At 41.0% G+C, this 19,147-nt stretch overlaps 1 protein-coding gene across 4 annotated transcripts in view; it reads left to right on the forward strand.

Annotated features, from left to right (window-relative positions):
* The first annotated feature begins 1,541 nt into the window (after positions 1-1,541).
* The window catches only part of LOC111153921 (ALG9, alpha-1,2-mannosyltransferase), a 106,802-nt gene continuing 89,196 nt past the window's right edge, over positions 1,542-19,147 (forward strand). For 3 of the 4 annotated variants that reach the window (XM_022513235.1, XM_022513234.1, XM_022513236.1), the window contains exons 1-6: positions 1,799-1,929; positions 2,787-2,925; positions 4,164-4,298; positions 11,800-11,870; positions 16,512-16,600; positions 18,647-18,782. In XM_022513235.1, coding sequence (XP_022368943.1) covers positions 1,799-1,929; positions 2,787-2,925; positions 4,164-4,298; positions 11,800-11,870; positions 16,512-16,600; positions 18,647-18,782 — 701 coding nt within the window. Of the gene's footprint in view, positions 1,611-1,798; positions 1,930-2,786; positions 2,926-4,163; positions 4,299-11,799; positions 11,871-16,511; positions 16,601-18,646; positions 18,783-19,147 lie in introns of those variants that run through there. The other variant, XM_022513237.1, reaches the window with a different exon arrangement.

A 19,147-nucleotide genomic window follows, 5' to 3' on the forward strand; every position in this document is an offset into this window, starting at 1 on the left:
CTGAGCCAAAGGCAGAGGCTTAACCCACTGAGCCACCCAGGCTCCGCTCTGTGGAGAGCCCGCTTCCTCCTTTCTCTCTCTGCCTGCCTCTCTGCCTACTTGTGATCTCTATCTGTCAAATAAATAAATAAAGTCTTAAAAAAAAGATTTTATTTATTATTTGACAGAGAGAGACACAGCCAGATAGGGAACACAAGCAGGGGGAGTGGGAGAGGGAGAAGCAGGCTTCCTGCTGAGGAGAGAGCCCGATGCGGGGCTCGATCCCAGGACTCTGGGATCATGACCTGAGCCGAAGGCAGAGGCTTAACGACTGAGCCACCCAGGTGCCCCAGTATTTGTGAATTTTTAGCACAAAATAATAATCTGGGATCCTATCAAGTTCATCACTCCCTCTAAATAGCATTCTAGTGTATAGCAGTGTATATTTAGGTGATGGTCATTTAAGTTTGAACACCTAAAAGAACTTCATTTTTACTCCCATTTTTACATGTTTTATGTATATGTTGTTCTATTTTACATCTTTTCATTTTGTGGGTCCCTTTAATCTTTTAGATATAATTGATTTTACTACTTTTGTCTCTTAACTTCCATCCTAGCTTTATAAGTGATTACTACCTTTATGTTAGCTTTTACTCATGAAATTTTTTCCTTCTGTAGCTGTCTTCTACTTACTGCCACCCCCCTTTACATAAGTCCTTTTAACATTTCTTGTAAGGCCCATTTCAGCACTCCCTGTACAAATGCTTCAGCCACTGCTAGAGCTCCACAGGATGGGACAGAACTCTGGGACTGGGGAAGTGGGCAGAGAATCAGGAACAGATGAATAACCCCTGGGAGTCAGAGGTGTGCTAGCACCTGTGATGACATCAGGTGTTTCCTCCTGATCTCCTTGTGGAAAAAACATGGGCTTCCTAATAAGACAGACCTGAGCTGGAACAGGGCTCCACCATTTCCTGGCTATGCAACCTTGGTCCTCAGTTTGTTTATTGATAAGAACAAGGTGGTTGTATCGCATTTAAAAAGGATAAAGTGTGTAAAATGCTTATCGAACTGCTATTAGCAATGGCAGTGCCAGGTGTATGGTTGATTTGTTGCACAGAATTTCTTCAGGCTTTCATTTTTCTTATTCTATATTCTGCCGTTACAGCTTTGTCTTTCTGAAGCAGTTAATTAGCTACGCGCTGTTTCTATCCCGGTCCCTAAAAGACAGAGGTCAAGGTGTAGTGACCTTTCAAGGACCTCCCCTTTCCTCTGCAGCTGTGCTGTTATCTTTTTTTTTTTTTTTTTAAAGATTTTATTTATTTTACAGACAGAGATCACAAGTAGGCAAAGAGGCAGCAGAGAGAGAGAGGAAAGCAAGCTCCCTGCTGAGCAGAGAGCCCGATGCGGGGCTCGATCCCAGGACCCTGGGATCATGACCTGAGCTGAAGGCAGAGGCTTTAACCCACTGAGCCACCCAGGCGCCCCTGTGCTGTTATCTTTAACTGGATAAATACCTCTGCCCACGAGGTCGAGGTGGTTAGCCACTTTCCATTTGTGCTGAAGAGTGTGGGACGGAGGGCGGAATGCCCAGAATTACAAATGTGTGGAAGGGATAACTGGTGGTGAAGGTCAAATCTCAGGTCTTACTCTCTACTTCGGGATTTGCCCCAATTGGCCCAAGAACACTATAATTTAGTCTTTTCTGCGCATGTCAAGGTCTTTTGTCCCTCGGCGGACACCGTTGCCAGCCAAAGCTATGTCTCCGCGCTCACCGTTTTCGTAGGGTGCGGGGTTGTACCTCTTCTCCATGCGTGCCATGGCGAGCCGAGGGGCTCGTCAGCGCCTGAAGGGGAGCGGGAGCAGCGGCGGGGACACGGTCTCGGCCGCGGACAAGCTGCGGGAGCTGCTGTGCAGCCGTGAGGCGAGCGGCGCGGAGCCGCGGACAGAGTAGGTGTGCGGGCGCGGCGGGGGCGTGGCGGCCGGGCGGCGCGGGGCTGGCCCCGAGGGTCTCCCCCGGAGGCGCGGGTCCAGCCTGGTTCTCCCGGGTACCTGTGCTCTTCCTGGACGGGTCACGTCCGGTCTTCGCCCCGCCCTGGGTCCCCCATCCTGCGTCCCGTGTTTCTCGGGAAGAAAGCCTGGAGGGAGGCTCCGAGGCTGCTGGCCCAGGCCCAGAGCGGGATGGTGTCGTGCGGTTTGAGTTGGCCGAGCCTCAGCGGGAGACGCTGGCAAGAGCAAAGAGCAGACCTTTCCTGGCAGTCTGCCTCAGTTTCCTTCATTGCCTGCAAAGTCCTAACCCCTTATTCTTCAGTGTGGGCCCCACAGCCTCCAGCACCTGCAACCGTCTCTCTCCCCAAGCCCAGGCACTGCGGGTTTAGGACCGCATTAAAGGACCCGTCAACGTACGGAAATGGAGGGGGTTATGCACTTTGCACAAATTAGGCCTCTGTGCATTTGAACAAGTGGGGGAATGAATAAAGATGTGGAAAGTAATGACCTTGTTAAGAGAAGAAAGAAAAAGGGGAGAGCTCTGTGGCCTTCAAAAGGGGAGAGCTCTGTGGCCTTCAAAGAGTGTCATCGCGGCATTGAGTTAAAGTGTATGAATGAGCTTACGCATTAAGAGCAGGAAGTGGAAAGTAAGATTAATTCAGGTCTTCGTCCCTTCAGTGTTCTACTTAGAACAACTAACTTTTGAGGTTTATTACCTAAGCGTGCTTTGATGTCCTTGGCATTCTTGCCGTTTCTGCTCTGAACCGCCTTCTAGTTAGTAGGTCTTCCTGACATATCCTCCCTTTGCTTCTGAGCAGGTTATCTGGGAACAAAGCAGGACAAGTTTGGGCACCCGAAGGATCTACTGCTTTCAAGTGTCTGCTCTCAGCAAGGTTATGTGCTGCTCTCCTGAGCAACATCTCTGACTGTGATGAAACCTTCAACTACTGGGAACCAGTAGGTGATTTCTTTAGTTTTCATTCCCCCCCCCGCTTGATTTCACTGCTTGGGACCTTGTTGCCAATCAGGATACAAATAATATACAACTGTGGCTGATAGTAAAACAACTTGATTTACACTTTTGTATTCTAAGCTTCCCTGCCTTGAAGGCCATGGGAAAATGGGGCTTTTTACAAAAAAGATGTGATCTGTAACTTTTGTAAATTCATTTTAAATCAAAATAATACTTTGAGATAGTTTTTAAAGTTACCAACTACTACAAAACTTAAAGGGAAAACCGTAACTCTGTTCTACTTCTCATAGCTAAATCCTAGTCCCTAGAGGTGACTACTTTCTTTTTCTTTTTTTTAAACTTTATTTTATTTTTTCAGTGTTCCAAGATCCGTTTATGCATCACACCGAGTGCTCCATGCAATACGTGCCCTCCTTAATACCCACCACCAGGCTCACCTAACCCCCGACCCCCTCCCCTCCAAAACCCTCAGTTTGTTTCTCAGAGTCCACAGTCTCTCATGGTTCGGAGGTGACTACTTTCTTTCAACTTTCTTGGCTCTTTTTTTCTGATTGCTAAAATAAAATGTTATTAAATGGTACGCTTGTACTGCTATTTCGTGATTTATACATATATATGTATATATATATATATATGTATAAATATATGTATATGTTTGCTGACTTCCTATTACAGAGAATTCAGAGGTGAAATATTCTGATCCCATTTTGCATTAAAAAATGCTTAACATAGGTAGTTTAACGAAAATGCTAAGGTTTAGAGTTTCTCTGGGCTAATGAGTATTTTATTTACTTGAGAGGGAGAATGAGTGGTGGGGAAGGAGAGAGAAAAAGAGAGAGAATCAGACTCCCTGCTAAGCAGGAAGCCTGATTCGGGCTCCTGATCCCAGGACCAGGAGGTTTATGATCTGCGCCAAAGGTAGATGTTTAACTGACTGAGCCACCCAGGTATTCCTTGGCTAATGAGTATTTAAAAAAAAAAAAATAGAGGGTAAAATTCAAACTTTTGACATTGACCAAACAATAATCTTGGAGAAATTATAATGTCCTAATATTAGTATTGGATCATTTTGATTCTTATCTATTGATTGCAAATCTTGTTGAGAATTTCAGCATTTCTGTGTACCTTTGTCTTAGTAATTTTTTTGCTTGGAAACTTCACCTGTATTTGCTTAGCAAGGATTTTTGGTCAATTTAACCCTGAATCTGTTTTTTATTTTCAGACACACTACCTCATCTATGGGAAGGGGTTTCAGACTTGGGAATATTCCCCAGTTTATGCGATTCGCTCCTATGCTTACCTATTGCTTCATGCCTGGCCAGCTGCATTTCATGCAAGAATTCTTCAGACTAATAAGGTAAGCACAGGCCACCTGGAAGCAATTAGAGGTGATTAAGAGAGAAGTCTCTGGAACAGTTTTCAGAAAAGGACAAAATAGATTTGTAGGTAGGAGAGGACTTTTTGAAGAGTAATCATTTGTTCATTTAACAAACATTAATGGGGCAATTTCGTAAAAATTTAATTCCAGGATACTTAACACATGGTGTTACTTTAGTTTCTGGTGTATAATATAGGGATTCACCAATGCTATATATTACTACGTGCTCATCAAGATAAGTGTATTTTTAATTCCCACCACCTATTTCATCCATTGCTGCATCCCCGTCCCTTTGGTAACCATCAGTTTGTTTTCTGTAGTTGAGTCTGTTTGGTTTGTCCTTTTTTCATTTTTTTTTTTTTTTAAAGATTTTATTTATTTACTTGACAGACAGATCACAAGCAGGTAGAGAGAGAGGAGGAAGCAGGCTCCCCGCTGAGCAGAGAGCCCGATTCGGGGCTCGATCCCAGGACCCTGGGATCATGACCTGAGCCGAAAGCAGAGGCTTTAACCCACTGAGCCACCCAGGCACCCCTTTTCATCATTTTTTTGTGTTTGTTTCTTAAATTCCATATATTCCGAATATGAGTGAAATCATACAGTATTTGCATGTTTGCAAATGGCAAGATTTCATTCTTTTTTATGGCCAAATAATATTCCATTGTGTGTATATACAACCTCTGTATTCATCTATCCTGGACCTTGGGCTGCTTCCATAATTGGGCTATTGTAAACAATGCTGCAGTAAACACAGAGGTGCATATATCCTTCTAGTTTAGTGTTCTTGTTTTCTTTGGGTAAATACCCAGTAGTGCAATTACTGGATCCTGTGGTAGTTCTATTTTTAATTTTTTGAGGCAACTTCCAGGTTTTTCAGTGGCTGCACCAGTGTGCACCAACCAGTGCACATGAGTTCCTTTTACTCCACATCTGGACCAACACTTGTTTCTTGTGATTTTGACCATTCTGACAGAGGTGAGGTGATACCTCATTGTGGTTTTCATTTGTGTTTCCCTGATGAGTGATGTTGAGCATCTTTTATGTGTGTGTTGGCCCGATGTATGACCTCTTTGGGGAAATGTCTATTCATGTCTTCCGTCCATTTGTTTTTAAAGATTTATTTTAGAGCGCGCACACACGGGGAGGGGCAGAGGGAGAGGGGGAGAGAATCCTGAAGCAGACTCCCAGCTGAGCTAGGATCCCAATGCAGGGCTTGATCCTAGGATCCTGAGATCATAACCCGAGCTGAAATCAAGAGTTGGCTGCTTGACCAACTGAGCCACCCAGGTGCCCCGACCTTGCCCATTTTTTAAATTGGATTTTTTTTCCTTTGTGTAGAAGTTTTTTTCCTTGTAGAAGTTTTTTATATACTTTGGATATAAACTAATGGACAAAATTTTGTCTGGTAGGCACTTTGAGTGCTTTGGATGTAACAGTGGCCAAATCCCTGCCCTCATGAATTTATAGGTTAGTGGGGAAGATGAGTATTGAACAAGTAATTATAAATGCAATGGGTCTTGTGGACGAAAAGGACAGTGTGCAGTAAGACAGCCTATTAGGAGATCCCAATTTTTTTTTTTAAAGATTTTATTTATTTGACAGAGATCACAAGTAGGCAGAGAGGCAGGCAGAGAGAGAAGGGGAAGCAGGCTCCCCGCTGAGCAGAGATCCCGATGTGGGGCTCGATCCCAGGACCCTGGGATCATGACCTGAGCCAAAGGCAGAGGCTTTAACCCACTGAGCCACCCAGGCGCCCCAGGAGATCCTAATTTTAACAGTGCTGAAGGATAATTAGGAGCTAATGGAGACCTAACCAGATTACCTTTTAGAAATTTGACTGTAGTGGGTCTTGGCATGGATATCTATGGGTTTATGCTGTTTGGAATTTACTAACCTTCTTGAATCTTCAGGCTTATGTCTTTTGCCAAATTTGGGAAGATTTTAGCTGTTATTTTTCTGAATACTTTGTCAGCTCTGCCCTGTTTCTCTTCTCTGAGATTCCAATGATATCAATGTTAGATGTTTAATTATAGTCCCACAGATCTCTGAGGCCCTATTTTTTAAATATTTTCTGTGTTGATTGAGCAATTTCTAATCTTCTAGTTCATTATTTCCTCTGTCCCTTCCATTCTGCTCTTGAGTCTATCTGTTGAGCTTTTATTTTTTAATTTTTATTTTTTTAAAAGATTTTATTTGACAGACAGGAACCACAAGTAGGCAGAGAGGCAGGCAGAGAGAAAGGAAGGGAAGCAGGCTCCCTGCTGAGCAGAGAGCCCGGATTCAGGGCTCGATCCCAGGACCCTAGGATCATGACCTGATCTGAAGGCAGAGGCTTTAACCCACTGAGCCACCCAGGTGCCCTCTGTTGAGCTTTTATCTTGATTGTTGTATTTTTTCAGTTTTAAATTTTCCATTTGGTTTTTCTTTATATATTCTGTTGCTTTACTGGAACTTTGTATTTCGTGTTTCCGGTCTGTTCTTAATTGCTCATTGAAGCATTTTTACAGCAGCTCCTTTAAAAGTTCGTCAGATAATTCTAACTTTTGTCTCATCTTGTTACTATCTGCTGAATGACTATTTTCGACTATTCGGTTTGAGATTCTCCAGGTAATTTTCAGTTGAAATGTGGACATTTGTGGGATTATGAGACTCTGGGTCTTATTCATGGGCCCAGCATGCTTCCTCTGCATCTTTGGGTCTTTTTGAAGCCTTCTGTTTTGTCTGGCTGCTCTTGATCCCACTCTAGCAGGAAAAAGGAGGGTGTTCTCCACCTTTGTTACTGCCAGGTGGGGGTACAAGTTGAGGTTCCTCACTTGGCCTTCACTCCTATGGGCAGGGAAGGGTACTTCATTACTGTTAGGGTGGGGTGAGGAGGTGAAGTCAAGAATTATCCAAGTGGTCTCCACTGACAGTCCTGGTTTCCTACTGGACCTTTGATGGCATGGGTGGGAGTTAAGCTCCTTCTTTTTTTTTTTTTTTTTCCCCTTCTTTCTGGAGTGCTTTGCTGGAGTAGAGTGGTTGTCTGAAGGTTTTCTGTCTTGTTAGGCTACCCCTTTCTTGGCCTTTTGGCAAGATTGACCAGGCTTTGGTTGGTGTTTGTGCTCATTTGCATTTCTAGCTGCCAACTTCTTTAGTTCTAAGTCTGGAATATAGAAGGCCAAAGAAAACCCAGGCAACTTAACATTGTTTTTCCTCTAGTCTCAAAATCCCTAGGCAGTCTGCTGCTTTCTCTCTACCTTGAATTGTCATAGGTTTACTTCACCTATAATGTCCAGAGTTGTTGGTTTTACAGAGCAGGAGGAAAAGGGAAAAGTATGGCTAATCCATCTTCCATGAAGCAGAACGCTCTGATGAGAGAACTAGAGGGTGAGTAGGAGTCATCTAGGTAAAGGAAGGATGGGGATGAGGGAAGAAAGCCATGAGGCTGGGAAGAGGGCCAGTATGGCCTTGTATAAATAGGCTTGATTCTTGGAAGAGACAGTGAATGGTGGAGTGGGTTTTGTGATACTGAAAGGTAGGAGGAGGCCAGATTTATACAACACCTGGTAGGTTCTAGTAAGCAGTTAGACTTTTATACCCCCAAGGACTTTCTGAAGCCATCCAGAGGTTTTAGAGGAGAGACACGATTGCGTATGCATTTTAGACTGATAAGAAAGATAGCACCTTAGAAAGTGATAGAACTGTCTTTCCCTTCCCTACCTAATAGTTACTTTCTGGTTTTTAGAACTTAGCAGAGAAGAGGTGTACAGGAGAGGTCTTAGTAGAGAAATGACCATATGCAATGCTTAAGCCTTTTGTGTCCTCTTGGGTATCCACTATCACTTCCAGTTTGACATGTTCAGCAGAATCCTTCATCTCCTATCACTCTTCTCTTATATCAACTACATGAGCAGGAAGCAGAACAGGAATGAAGATTTCCCTTGTTCTTCCGTACAGTCTCCTTCCTGGTAAGTTCTACTAATGGAAGCCAGTAGGAAGCCATTTGACAAGGAAGAATTAGAGTTATCGAGTCCCAGTCCCAGTATCATCATGCCCAGTAGAGAGGGTGGATTGTTGCTAAAAGAGCGTCTGGTAATAATTGGCACCCCTAGTGATGGTTTCCAACTTCTTGCCACCCTAAACAGGAATACCTTGGTTTTATCTCCCTATGGATCTGGTTTTCAGTTTCTCTGAATTGTATATTCAGTGGGATCCGTGTATGTGTGTGTAGAGAGGCTACTTAATTTCTATTGCCAGGTTCCTCCCAGAGTGGCTATCGAACTTCACACTTCTGCAACAATGTTCCATATTTCAGCCACCTCACATCTCCTGAGAACTTGATGTTCTGACTTGCTAATTTTTGAGGTTCTCATGTATGTGAAATGTTTCTCATTTTAATTGCCCTTCCTTGGTTACTTGTGAGGTGCAGCATTTTTGTCATTCATTCGTTCTTTTCTATGATTTACCTGTTCACATTGTTTGGCTGTTTTTCAACTGGTTTTTCTGGGTTTCTCCTCTGATTAGTAGAAGTTCTCGGTAATAACCCCTTGTAGGTTTTAGATACTAGAAATCTTTTAAGCTGCCACTGCTCTGTTTTGTCTGTGGGCCTTTTGTTGAACAGAAATCTTTAATTTTGTTAAAGTCAAGTCCAATTAGTTTTTCACTTAATGGTTGGTGGGTTTTGGGTCTTCCTAAAAGAAATCCTTCTTTACCACAGTTCACAAAGATGTTCTTAAGTATTTTCTTAGCTTTCTGGGTACATTGGTGGCTCAGTCAGTTGGGTGTCTGCCTTTGGCTCAGGTCATGATCCTGGAGTTTTGGGATCAAGTCCTGCATTGAGCTCTCTGCTTGGCTGGAAGGCTGCTTCTCCCTCTACCCTTTACCCTGCTTGTGCTCTCTTGCTCTTTCTCTCTCTCAAATTATAAAAAAGAAATATTTTATTTTTTTTAAGATTTTATTCATTTATTTGACAGATCACAAGTAAGCAGAGAGGCAGGCAGAGAGAAGAAAGCAGGCTTCCTGCTGAGCAGAGAGCCCAATGTGGGGCTCGATCCCAGGACCCTGGGATCATGACCTGAGCCGAAGGCAGAGGCTTTAACCCACTGAGCCACCCAGGTGCCTCCCCCAAAAAAAGAACTATTTTTAAAAAGTATTTTCTTAGCTTTATAATTTTACCTGTCACATATAAGGCTTTAATACCTTCAAATATTTTTAAAAAGAATTTTATTGTTAATAATCTCTATTTTTAAGATTTTATTTATTTATGACAGAGAGGGAACACAAGCACAGGGGGCTGGAGAGGGAGAAGCAGGCTTCCCGTTGATTAGGGAGCCCGATATGGGGCTCTATCCCAGGACACTGGGATCATGACCTGAGCTGAAGACCAATGCTCAATGACTGAGCCACCCAGACACCCCTTGAATATTATTTTTTATAAATTGTAGAAAGATGCAGCTTTATTTTTTGTGGTATAGTGAACTGGATTTTTCAGTACCATCTGCTAAATAATCCATCCTTTCTCTTCTTTTTGTAATACCTTATCTATCATACACCTTATTCCCACATGTATGGGCCTGTTTATGTCCTCCTTGTTCTAGGTCATTGGTCAAATTGTTAGTACCATATTTTTATTATTATGTCTTTGTAGTGTGTGTTAATAATCTGGTTGATAAATTTTCTACTTTGTCCATTTTAAAAGTTGTATCTTAAAAATCATTTCACATTTGCCCCTCCCCCAAATTCTGTTTTTTTTTTTAATTGGAATCCCATTGAATTATATATTAATATGAAAATCAGTATTTTTATAGGTTTGTCATTCCATCCTTAAGATGATGTATTTATCTAATTAGTCAGGTTTTCTGTATCCTTTAATAAAATTTGTAAATGTACCCATTTCAGTCTTACCAAGTTTTGGGAAGCTTAATGCCTACATTCTTCATACTTTTTTGTTGCTGTTATGAAAGGAATCTTGTTTTGCTGGGTTTTTTGGTGGTCATTGCTGATAGGAATACAACTGATTTTTGTATTTTAATCTTAATCTAAATCTGGGCTCGATCCCAGAACCCTGAGACTATGACCTGAGCTGAAGGTAGAGACTTAACCCACTGAGCCACTCAGTCGCCCCCAAATAAATAAAATCTTAAAGTTAAAGATTTTATTTTATTTTTATTTATTTATTTTTTTAAAGATTTTATTTATTTGACAGAGAGAGATCAAAAGGCAGAGAGGCAGACAGAGAGAGGGGGGAAGCAGCTCCCTGCTGAACAGAGAGCCCAATGCAGGGCTCGATCCCAGGACCCTGGGACCACGACCCGAGCTGAAAGCAGAGGCTTTAACCCACTGAGCCACCCAGGTGCCCCTAAAGATTTTATTTTTAAGTAATCTCTATACCCTATGTGGGGCTCGAACTTACAACCCCAAGACCAAGAGACACCTGCTCTTCTGATTGAACCAGCCAGGTGCGCCTAATTTTTAACTTTCCAAATGTTTTATACTTAATTAGATGAGGGGTCCTTACATGTATAGATACTTTGTACTAAAATTATCTGAATTCCCAGCAGCATCTAGAATAGTGCTCAGTGTATATTAGGCTTTCAGTATGTTTTTATTGAAGTAATGAATGAATCTGGCATTTAATGGATTGGTTTATTGAGCTCTCTTTGGAATATTTTGTTTATGGTGTTGAAAATGTGAAGTATTCCTAAGTTACATGCAGTAATCTTAATCATGATATATATTTAAGTAGTGCTTACATTCTGAAGTACTCAATGCTCTTAAATATACCAGTGCACTATAGTATGAAAACTATTAAATATAACCCCTGTTACTGTTTTTTAAGTTGATGTTCTTAATTATGAAATTAATCACATTACATGTGTTTGGAAGACAGGAGAGAAGGTATACACCTAAGTCCCAGCAGCCTGATACAGCCACCTTAACCATTTCACTACATTTCTTTTCAGTCATCTCCTATGCTTCTGATTTCCAAAGCTATAATTCTGATGTATAAAATAATATATTGTGTATTTTTACCTAGTATTGAGTAACTATCTGTCATTATCAATATATTATGGTTGTTTAGGTAATATTTGTTGAATATATGAGTTTTATATGAATTATTCCACTGTTGCTGTAATTGTGAATTTTAAGATCTGTGTAATAGTCCATGAAATACATATACATAATTGATCGGACCATTTCCCCATCATTGGACATTGTATAGTTTTTTTAAGCAGTTTTTTCCTAATGTAATACTGCCGCACTTACCATTTTCATGAGTAGAACTAACATTCCCTGCTTAGTCCGAGTTACTTCTGCGAGCTGGTCTTGTAGAAATGGGTGTACTTGGTCTAGGGGTAGGAATACATGTATGGTCCTTGATACATGCTGCTTTTCAAAAGGATTATGCCAGTTCAGTGTTACGAATGACAAATGGAAGTGGTTTCCTCTTTAAGAGTTTTGTTTCTGTGACTTCTGTTTTCTTGTTCTGGGTTTCTTTCAGATTCTTGTCTTCTACTTTTTACGATGTCTCCTGGCTTTTGTGAGCTGTATCTGTGAACTTTACTTTTACAAGTGAGTATAAAACTTTGCTTCTAAAAGTGCTATGATGGAAGCCCAATATAGCATAAGATTTTTTTTTCTGATCATAAGCAGTGTTTATAAAATCTAATAGAAAACACTTCCTCCTAGCTCCTAATACTGTATTTGAGGTAGGACTTAAGGGGTGCCTGGGTGGCTCAGTTGTTAAATGTCTGCCTTTGGCTCGGGCCCTGGTCCCGGGGTCCTGGGATTGAGCCCCATATTGGGCTCCCTGCTCAGCAGGAAGCCTGCTTCTCCTTCTCCGACTCCCCCTGCTTGTGTTCCCTATCTGGCTGTGTCTCTCTGTCAAATAAAAAAATCTTTAAAAATCTTAAAAAGTAGGACTTAAAATTTTTTTTCTTGCTTTATTGACATATAATTGAAATAATACTGTGTGAATTTAAGATGTACAGCATGATTATTTGATAAATGCATATGTCATGAAGACCACAGTAAGGTTAGTTAACACATCCATCACTTCCCACTTTGTGTGTGGAGAGAACATTCTAAGATTTTCTCTATTAGCAATTTTCAAGTATATTAATATTGTATTGTTAATTATAGTCACTATGCTGTATACTAGATTCCCCAGAACTAACTCATCTTCTAACTGGAAGTTTATATGCTTTGGCCACCATCTCCTAATCTTCTGTCTCCTCCCTACCCTCTGCTTCCCCAGCCCCTGGCAACCACCATTCTATTCTGTTTCTGCAAGGTTGCCTTTTTTTAGATTCCACATGTGAGATGATACAGGATTTGTCTTTCACTGTCTGACATTTCACTTAGCATAATGCCCTCAAGGTCCATCCACGTGTTGCAAGTGGTAGGATTTCCTTTTTAAATTTATGACTGAATAATATTCTGCTGTACATGTATACCACATTTTCTTTATCCGCTCATTCATAGGTGGACATTTAGGTTGTTTCTGTGTCTCGGCTATTACGCATAGTACTACAGTAAGCATGGGCCTACAGCTATCCCTTTGAGATAGTGATTTCATGTCCTTAGGATGTGTACCCTGAAGCAGGATTGCTGGATTATATGGTAATTATATTTTTAATTTGTTGAGGAAAGAAGTGGGACTTGGTGTTTTGAAACACTGTTGGAGGGGAAAACTTCTAATTATCACTTTCCTTCCTGAGGTGTGTTAAGTTTCATATCTTCATGTAAAGATAATACATGGGTGACTGGTGTTTCATGTGGTAGGATTTAGTAGAGCCTTAATTTTGGTTGCAAGATGCAGAATCATGATTTACCTCTTCCCCTTGAGCTTAGGTGATAGGAGATTATTCCCGTGTGGGACTGACTGCTCTTACTTGCACCCAGTACGTTGTCTTTCACCAAGTACCTATCGGTTGATTGAATATTAGTGGAAGTATTAAGCATTTAAGTGTTGCAGTAATAAAAGCCACTTTTTTTTTTACGTGCAACCTAACATGTTAGCGCTTTAAAAGGTATTTAGACATAATGATTATTATTAAAAATATCCCCACTAGAAAACAGTTAAAAATGTCAGACACAGAAATCCTTTGGCCTTGACTCTGTGTGGCACAGAGAAGGAAGCAAGCTAGTGCTGTCTTTAAGGATTGTAACCATATATTGGTCTTCACATTGGTTAAGGACTGAGTGAACGTCACCTTACATGATCCCCCGAAATCCCAAGTTGAGAATTTATTTAAATTGTTCTGGGTTGGCAGTGCCCATAGGTATCTTGCAAAAGCAAAAGGGGAAGCTTCTCCAGAGAAATGGATCTTTAACCCAGGTGTCAAAGAATTACTACAAATAAAGTTCTAGTGAACAAGAAATTATAATAAAAATCTCAAAACAGGGACGCCTGGGTGGCTCAGTTGGTTAAGCAGCTGCCTTCGGCTCAGGTCATGATCCCAGCGTCCTGGGATCGAGCCCCACATCGGGCTCCTTGCTTGTCAGGGAGCCTGCTTCTCCCTCTGCCTCTGCCTGCCATTCTGTCTGCCTGTGCTCGCTCTCTCTCCCTCTCTCTCTCTCTTACAAATAAATAAATAAAATCTTTAAAAAAAATAAATCTCAAAATAATCACAAAGTACAGAAGCGAACAAGTTGTTGTACATGAGAACCAACAGCAATAATAACAGAAAACTGACCTGGAAGACTTTGTTGATTAGGAATTACTAAAATAAGAACATAAATATATTTGATATTTCTAAATGAAAAAGGAATTTGAAAACATGAATAAGAAACAAGAATATAAATAATCCGTAGAGTGAAAAGGAAGTTAGAGAATGTAATGAAATATTTACAAACCATAATCTGAAAAGAGGTTCAATTCCAAAATATATAAGGAACTCCTACAACTCAATACCAAAAAACCCCATTAATCTGATTAAAAATGGACTAAGAACTTCAATAGACACTTCTTTAAAGATGCTATACACTTAGCCAGCAGGTATTTGAAAAGATATACAGTGTTACTGTATTTCAGGGAAATGCAAATCAAAACCGCAGTGAGCTATAACTTTATACTTGTTAAAATGGCTATTGTAAAGCCCCCCACCCAAACCACAAATTGGTGTTGGCAAGGATGTAGGATTGGAACCTTTGTGCCCTGTCGGTGGGAATGCCAAATGGTATAGCCACTGTACAAAATTGTATGGAGGTTCCTCAAAAAACTAAGAATAGAACTACCATATGATCCAGTAATCAACTTCTAGGTATTTATCTAAAAGAATTAAAACAGGATCTTGAAGAGGTATCTGCACTTCCATGTTCTTTGTAACATTTTTCACAATAACCAAGATTATTGTGACCAATACCGACAACTTTAGTGTCCATTGACCGATAAATGGGGGAAAATGGGGTATATGCCTAGAAGGGGATATTCAGTCTTGAAAAAGAAGGAAATCCTGCAGTGTGTGACAACATGCACGAACCTTGAGGATGTTGTGCTAAGTGAGCTACCCAGTAACAGATGGACAACCACCACTGATTCCACCTATGGGACTCTAAAATAGTCAGACTCGTGGAAGCAAAGCACTGGTTGGTGATTGTCGGGCTGGGTAGAGGGGGAAATGGGAAGTTGCTAATCAGTGGGTATAAAATTTCAGTTGTGTTAGATGAATAAGTCTAGAGAGCTATCGTACGACATGGTGCAGATAACAGTACTGTATCGTATGCTTAAAAATCTGTTAAGGTAGACCCCTGATTACCTGTTCTTACCACAATACAATAAAGAAGATAAAAGAAAAATAAGGAATGAGACTATGAAGATAAGCGAGCAGATCTGAGAAAGAACCACACAGAACTTCTAGGAATGAAAGCAGAATTGATGTTTAACACGCAGTGGTTAATTTGAATGGCTAGACACTAACAAACTAGAAGCTTGATCTGAAGAGCTCAGTAGGAATGAAGAACAGAGTGACAGAAAGGAAACAGAAGGGAAATGTAAGGGAAATATAAAGATGTTAAACCCGTATTGACAGATTCAGTCAGATTCTAGGAGATGATAGAGTGGAGAGAGACAGTATTTAGGGAAGTAATACCTAAGAATTTCCACAATTGATGGAAAAAAAAGATGCTAATTCATAGATTCAGGGAACCTAACATATCCTGAGCTGGAAAAATAAGCAAGTAGTGAACCACGTAAAACACCAAGGGCAAAGAAGATCTTAAAAGTTGACGGAACTAATAGAATAGCTACGAAGGGATGTTAGATTGACGGAAGCCTTCTCAAAAGCCAGAAGATAAAAAAAAAACTTCACAGTACTCAGAGAAAATGATTGTCCTCTTAAAATTGTGTACTCAGCTACGCCATCTTTTAAGACCAGGAGCTTAGTAAGGCTTTTCAGACAAAAAAAAAAAAAACAAAAAAGGGAATTTGCCATTAACAGATCCTCCCTAAACGAACTTACGAAGGATATACTTTGGAAGAAGCAAAATTCAGGAAGCAGCTCTGAGATGCACTGAGGAACCTTAGCTAGCCGACAGTTAACCCAGGGGTATGTCTGCACAACTGTGGACTAAATGAAGCGGTAATCATTCCTAAGAATGTTAATGGGGTTAAAAACCTCCAAGAATGAAGTAGAGAAGTCGGTCATTCCTTGGGTTTGAGAAATGTGGACTTAGACAACTTCTTATTAACCCTTCGTGTGTCTCCTCGCCTTTTTGTCTTGTGACTACTATTTATTGAGCGATTCTGTTCCAGACAGTTCTGAGCACTTTCCCATGCATTGTCCTCACAGAAGTGTGACCAAATAGGCATTCTTACTATCCTCACTTGGCGGGTGAGGATTCCGACACAGGGATTTTGTCACCAGACCAGGGTACTGCTGCTAGTAAGTGGCAGAGCCCAAATTTGAGCCTGTGCCCATCTGAATCTGAGGCCTGTTACTTTTCCACTACATCGTGCTGTTTTCCTGTTGATAGTGTACGTGATCTTAGCACGGAAAAGATATCATATCCTCTTAGAGTTTTTCTTCTGCTTGAAGAGTAACTATGTTTGGGTTTGTTTTGCACACAGAATTGCTAACAAACCTGTCCAGGCAGTTTTGTGTTTGACTTTAGATCCTGAGTGTTCTCTGTGAAGGGGGCATGTTTTTTCCTTTGATTTGAAATGTCTGTCCTTAAGATTGACTATGCTGATGGTCTTTGCCTTTCTTCTAGGGCTGTGTGCAAGAAATTTGGGCTGCATGTAAGTCGAATGATGCTGGCCTTCTTGGTTCTTAGCACTGGCATGTTTTGTTCCTCATCAGGTAAGTAAAAGGGCAGGTGAAGGCATAACGGTACACTGAACTTTCACAGTTACATTGAAAGGAAGAACTTGTGTCGGCATAGATTATGTTTAGATAGAATATCAGTAATCTGCAGAGCACTGTTTCCTGCATGATCTCCATCAGTCCTTACAGCAGTTTTGTGTTAGGGGTAAGACCAATACTTTCTCATTTTTGCAGATGAGGACATGGAGATTGAGAAAGGTGAAATGACTTACTGGGAGTCAGAGAACTCCTAAGTAGTAGAGCTTTCTATTATATTATTGTATTAAAATTTTTTTTAAAGATTTTATTTATTTATTTGATAGAGATCACAAGTAGGCAGAGAGGCAGGCAGAGAGAGAGGGAGAAGCAGGCTCCTGACTGAGCAGAGAGCCCGATGCAGGACTCGATCCCAGGACCCTGAGATCATGACCTGAGCTGAAGGCAGACGCTTAACCCACGGAGCCACCCAGGCACCCCTGTATTTTTTTTTTTTTTTAAACCAGACTAAAAGAATTTAGCACTTTCTGCCTTTTCTTGCTGTTAGAGGAAGAAAAAACAATTTTGTTATTTTGCTCTTTTTTATGTCTAAAACCCCTGTTCTTTGTGGTTCTACTTTCTGCCCATTATTTGCAATGTGTTCTATAAAGGTATGCATCCTCTGGGCCTTTTTTTCTTTTTTTTTTTTAAATAGTATCCTTAAAGAGAATGAGGATACAACCTTAGAGTGGTGGCTTGCGAGCCGTGCTGCTGTTGCACATTTCTGTTCTCTGAGTCATGGTGGCCTACTGCCAAAAGGTAGCCTGTTTCCACTTCTCTGCAAAAATTAAGCTACTAGATATAATTATCTCAGTTTTAATTTCTGTTTGTGTGTACCAGAATCTAGTATACACAGAAAATATACACAAGAATCGTATCCAGCACAAAAGTGTACATTTAACTTCATTGACAATATCAAAATCTGTGTGGTTGTGCAGAGACCTTATGAGAGTCACAGTCCTCAGGGAGACCGTGCTGTCCCTTCCAGGCCAGCAGAGACCTCCAATTCCTCTGCTCCCTTGTCCACTGCATTGGTGGCTGTAACTGACAACTTTGCAGAGAGCATCAGTATTATAGAGCATTTATCTGTGAAGCTTTTACCTCCTGTTTTTTGGTTACTTTGCTACTCCTGAAGTGGATTCTTACAAGAGGGAGATATTCAGGAGTACCTTTAGCTTTGCCATCCCAGCAAGAACGAGAAGGCCCAGAGAAGTTCAAGGCACCCTTTGATACACAGCCTCTAAAGCCTTTCCTGAGTTTGGGAGATCACATGGCCTGATTGTGGTGCTGGCCTTGTGGCCTTGTGCCGCTCTTTCTTCCCTAGTGCTCTAGGCGAGGTCAGCTTCTGCAGCCTGGAGAGGCAGATCTGCATTTTTGTATAGAGTTGTTAGAAACATGAATTGCATGTTACTGTCACAGAGACCCTGAAAGCACTCAGCCTCTGCTGTTTACTACAACAGAGTGATGCTAGATGGAAGTAACTAAGGGACTTTCACAGCCCGAACTATCTATGCCCGTCCATGCAGGATGCAAAGCAGCATTGCTATCCAATATTTGGCCCTTGAGACGGCTCTCCAGAATTCCTAGGGGGTAAAGGTTAGTGTCAGGACAGTCTCTGAAAACTATCAGAAGATAAACTGCTTCAGAAATAGTCAGCAATGGCTCCAAGTTTCTTGCAGCATTATTCCCTGTCTGGAAATATAACCTGGAATTCTCTAAGTTTTGGACTTAGGGTACTGGCCAGGAGAGGAATGGTGTGCTTGGCTTTTAACTAGGGGTGTATTGGTACCATAAAAAAACAAGAGTGAGAAAAATCATTGAACTTCATTTTTTATTTTTTTTTAAGGAGTATGACTTCACTGCACAATTCTAATATATTGTTTCTCAAAATATGTTCCTGGTTATTGGTATCATGTAATGTGTATAAATTTTTAGTAACACCTAATAAACCTCAAACTCTGATCCCCCTCCTCCTTCTTTGTGTTCCTCGTTTCTTTCCTTTTGCAGCATTCCTTCCTAGCAGCTTCTGTATGTACACCACGTTGGTAGCCGTGACCGGCTGGTATATGGACAAGACTTCAGTTGCTGTGCTTGGAGTAGCCGCTGGGGCTATCTTGGGCTGGCCGTTCAGTGCTGCTCTTGGGTAAGGGACCAACACAGTTCATCTTCCTTGTGTCCCTGGGCACATAGTAAATCTCTGTGTTAGCTTATCTCCGTGTTCTCTGCTTATGACCTAAAGTTACAGGAATGAATTGTGCTTACAGAGCTTATGGGAAATGGAAGAATATTTCTCTTGGTGCATATTGTTGATTCATTCTAATAAGAATATTGATTATTAAGCTGTATGTTAGTCTGCTGTATGTTAGCTGCTGCTAAACCCCTTATGAACTTTATCCCTATGCCTTATAGCAGCTTTGCAGGAAAAATACAATCATGGAAGCTTTATTTTTTTTTATTTTTTTATTTTTTTAAAGATTTTATTTATTTATTTGACAGACAGAGATCACA

The sequence above is a fragment of the Enhydra lutris genome, unplaced genomic scaffold (assembly GCF_002288905.1).
Source record: "Enhydra lutris kenyoni isolate GAN:26980312 unplaced genomic scaffold, ASM228890v2 scaffoldscaffold34, whole genome shotgun sequence".
Taxonomy (NCBI): domain Eukaryota; kingdom Metazoa; phylum Chordata; class Mammalia; order Carnivora; family Mustelidae; genus Enhydra; species Enhydra lutris.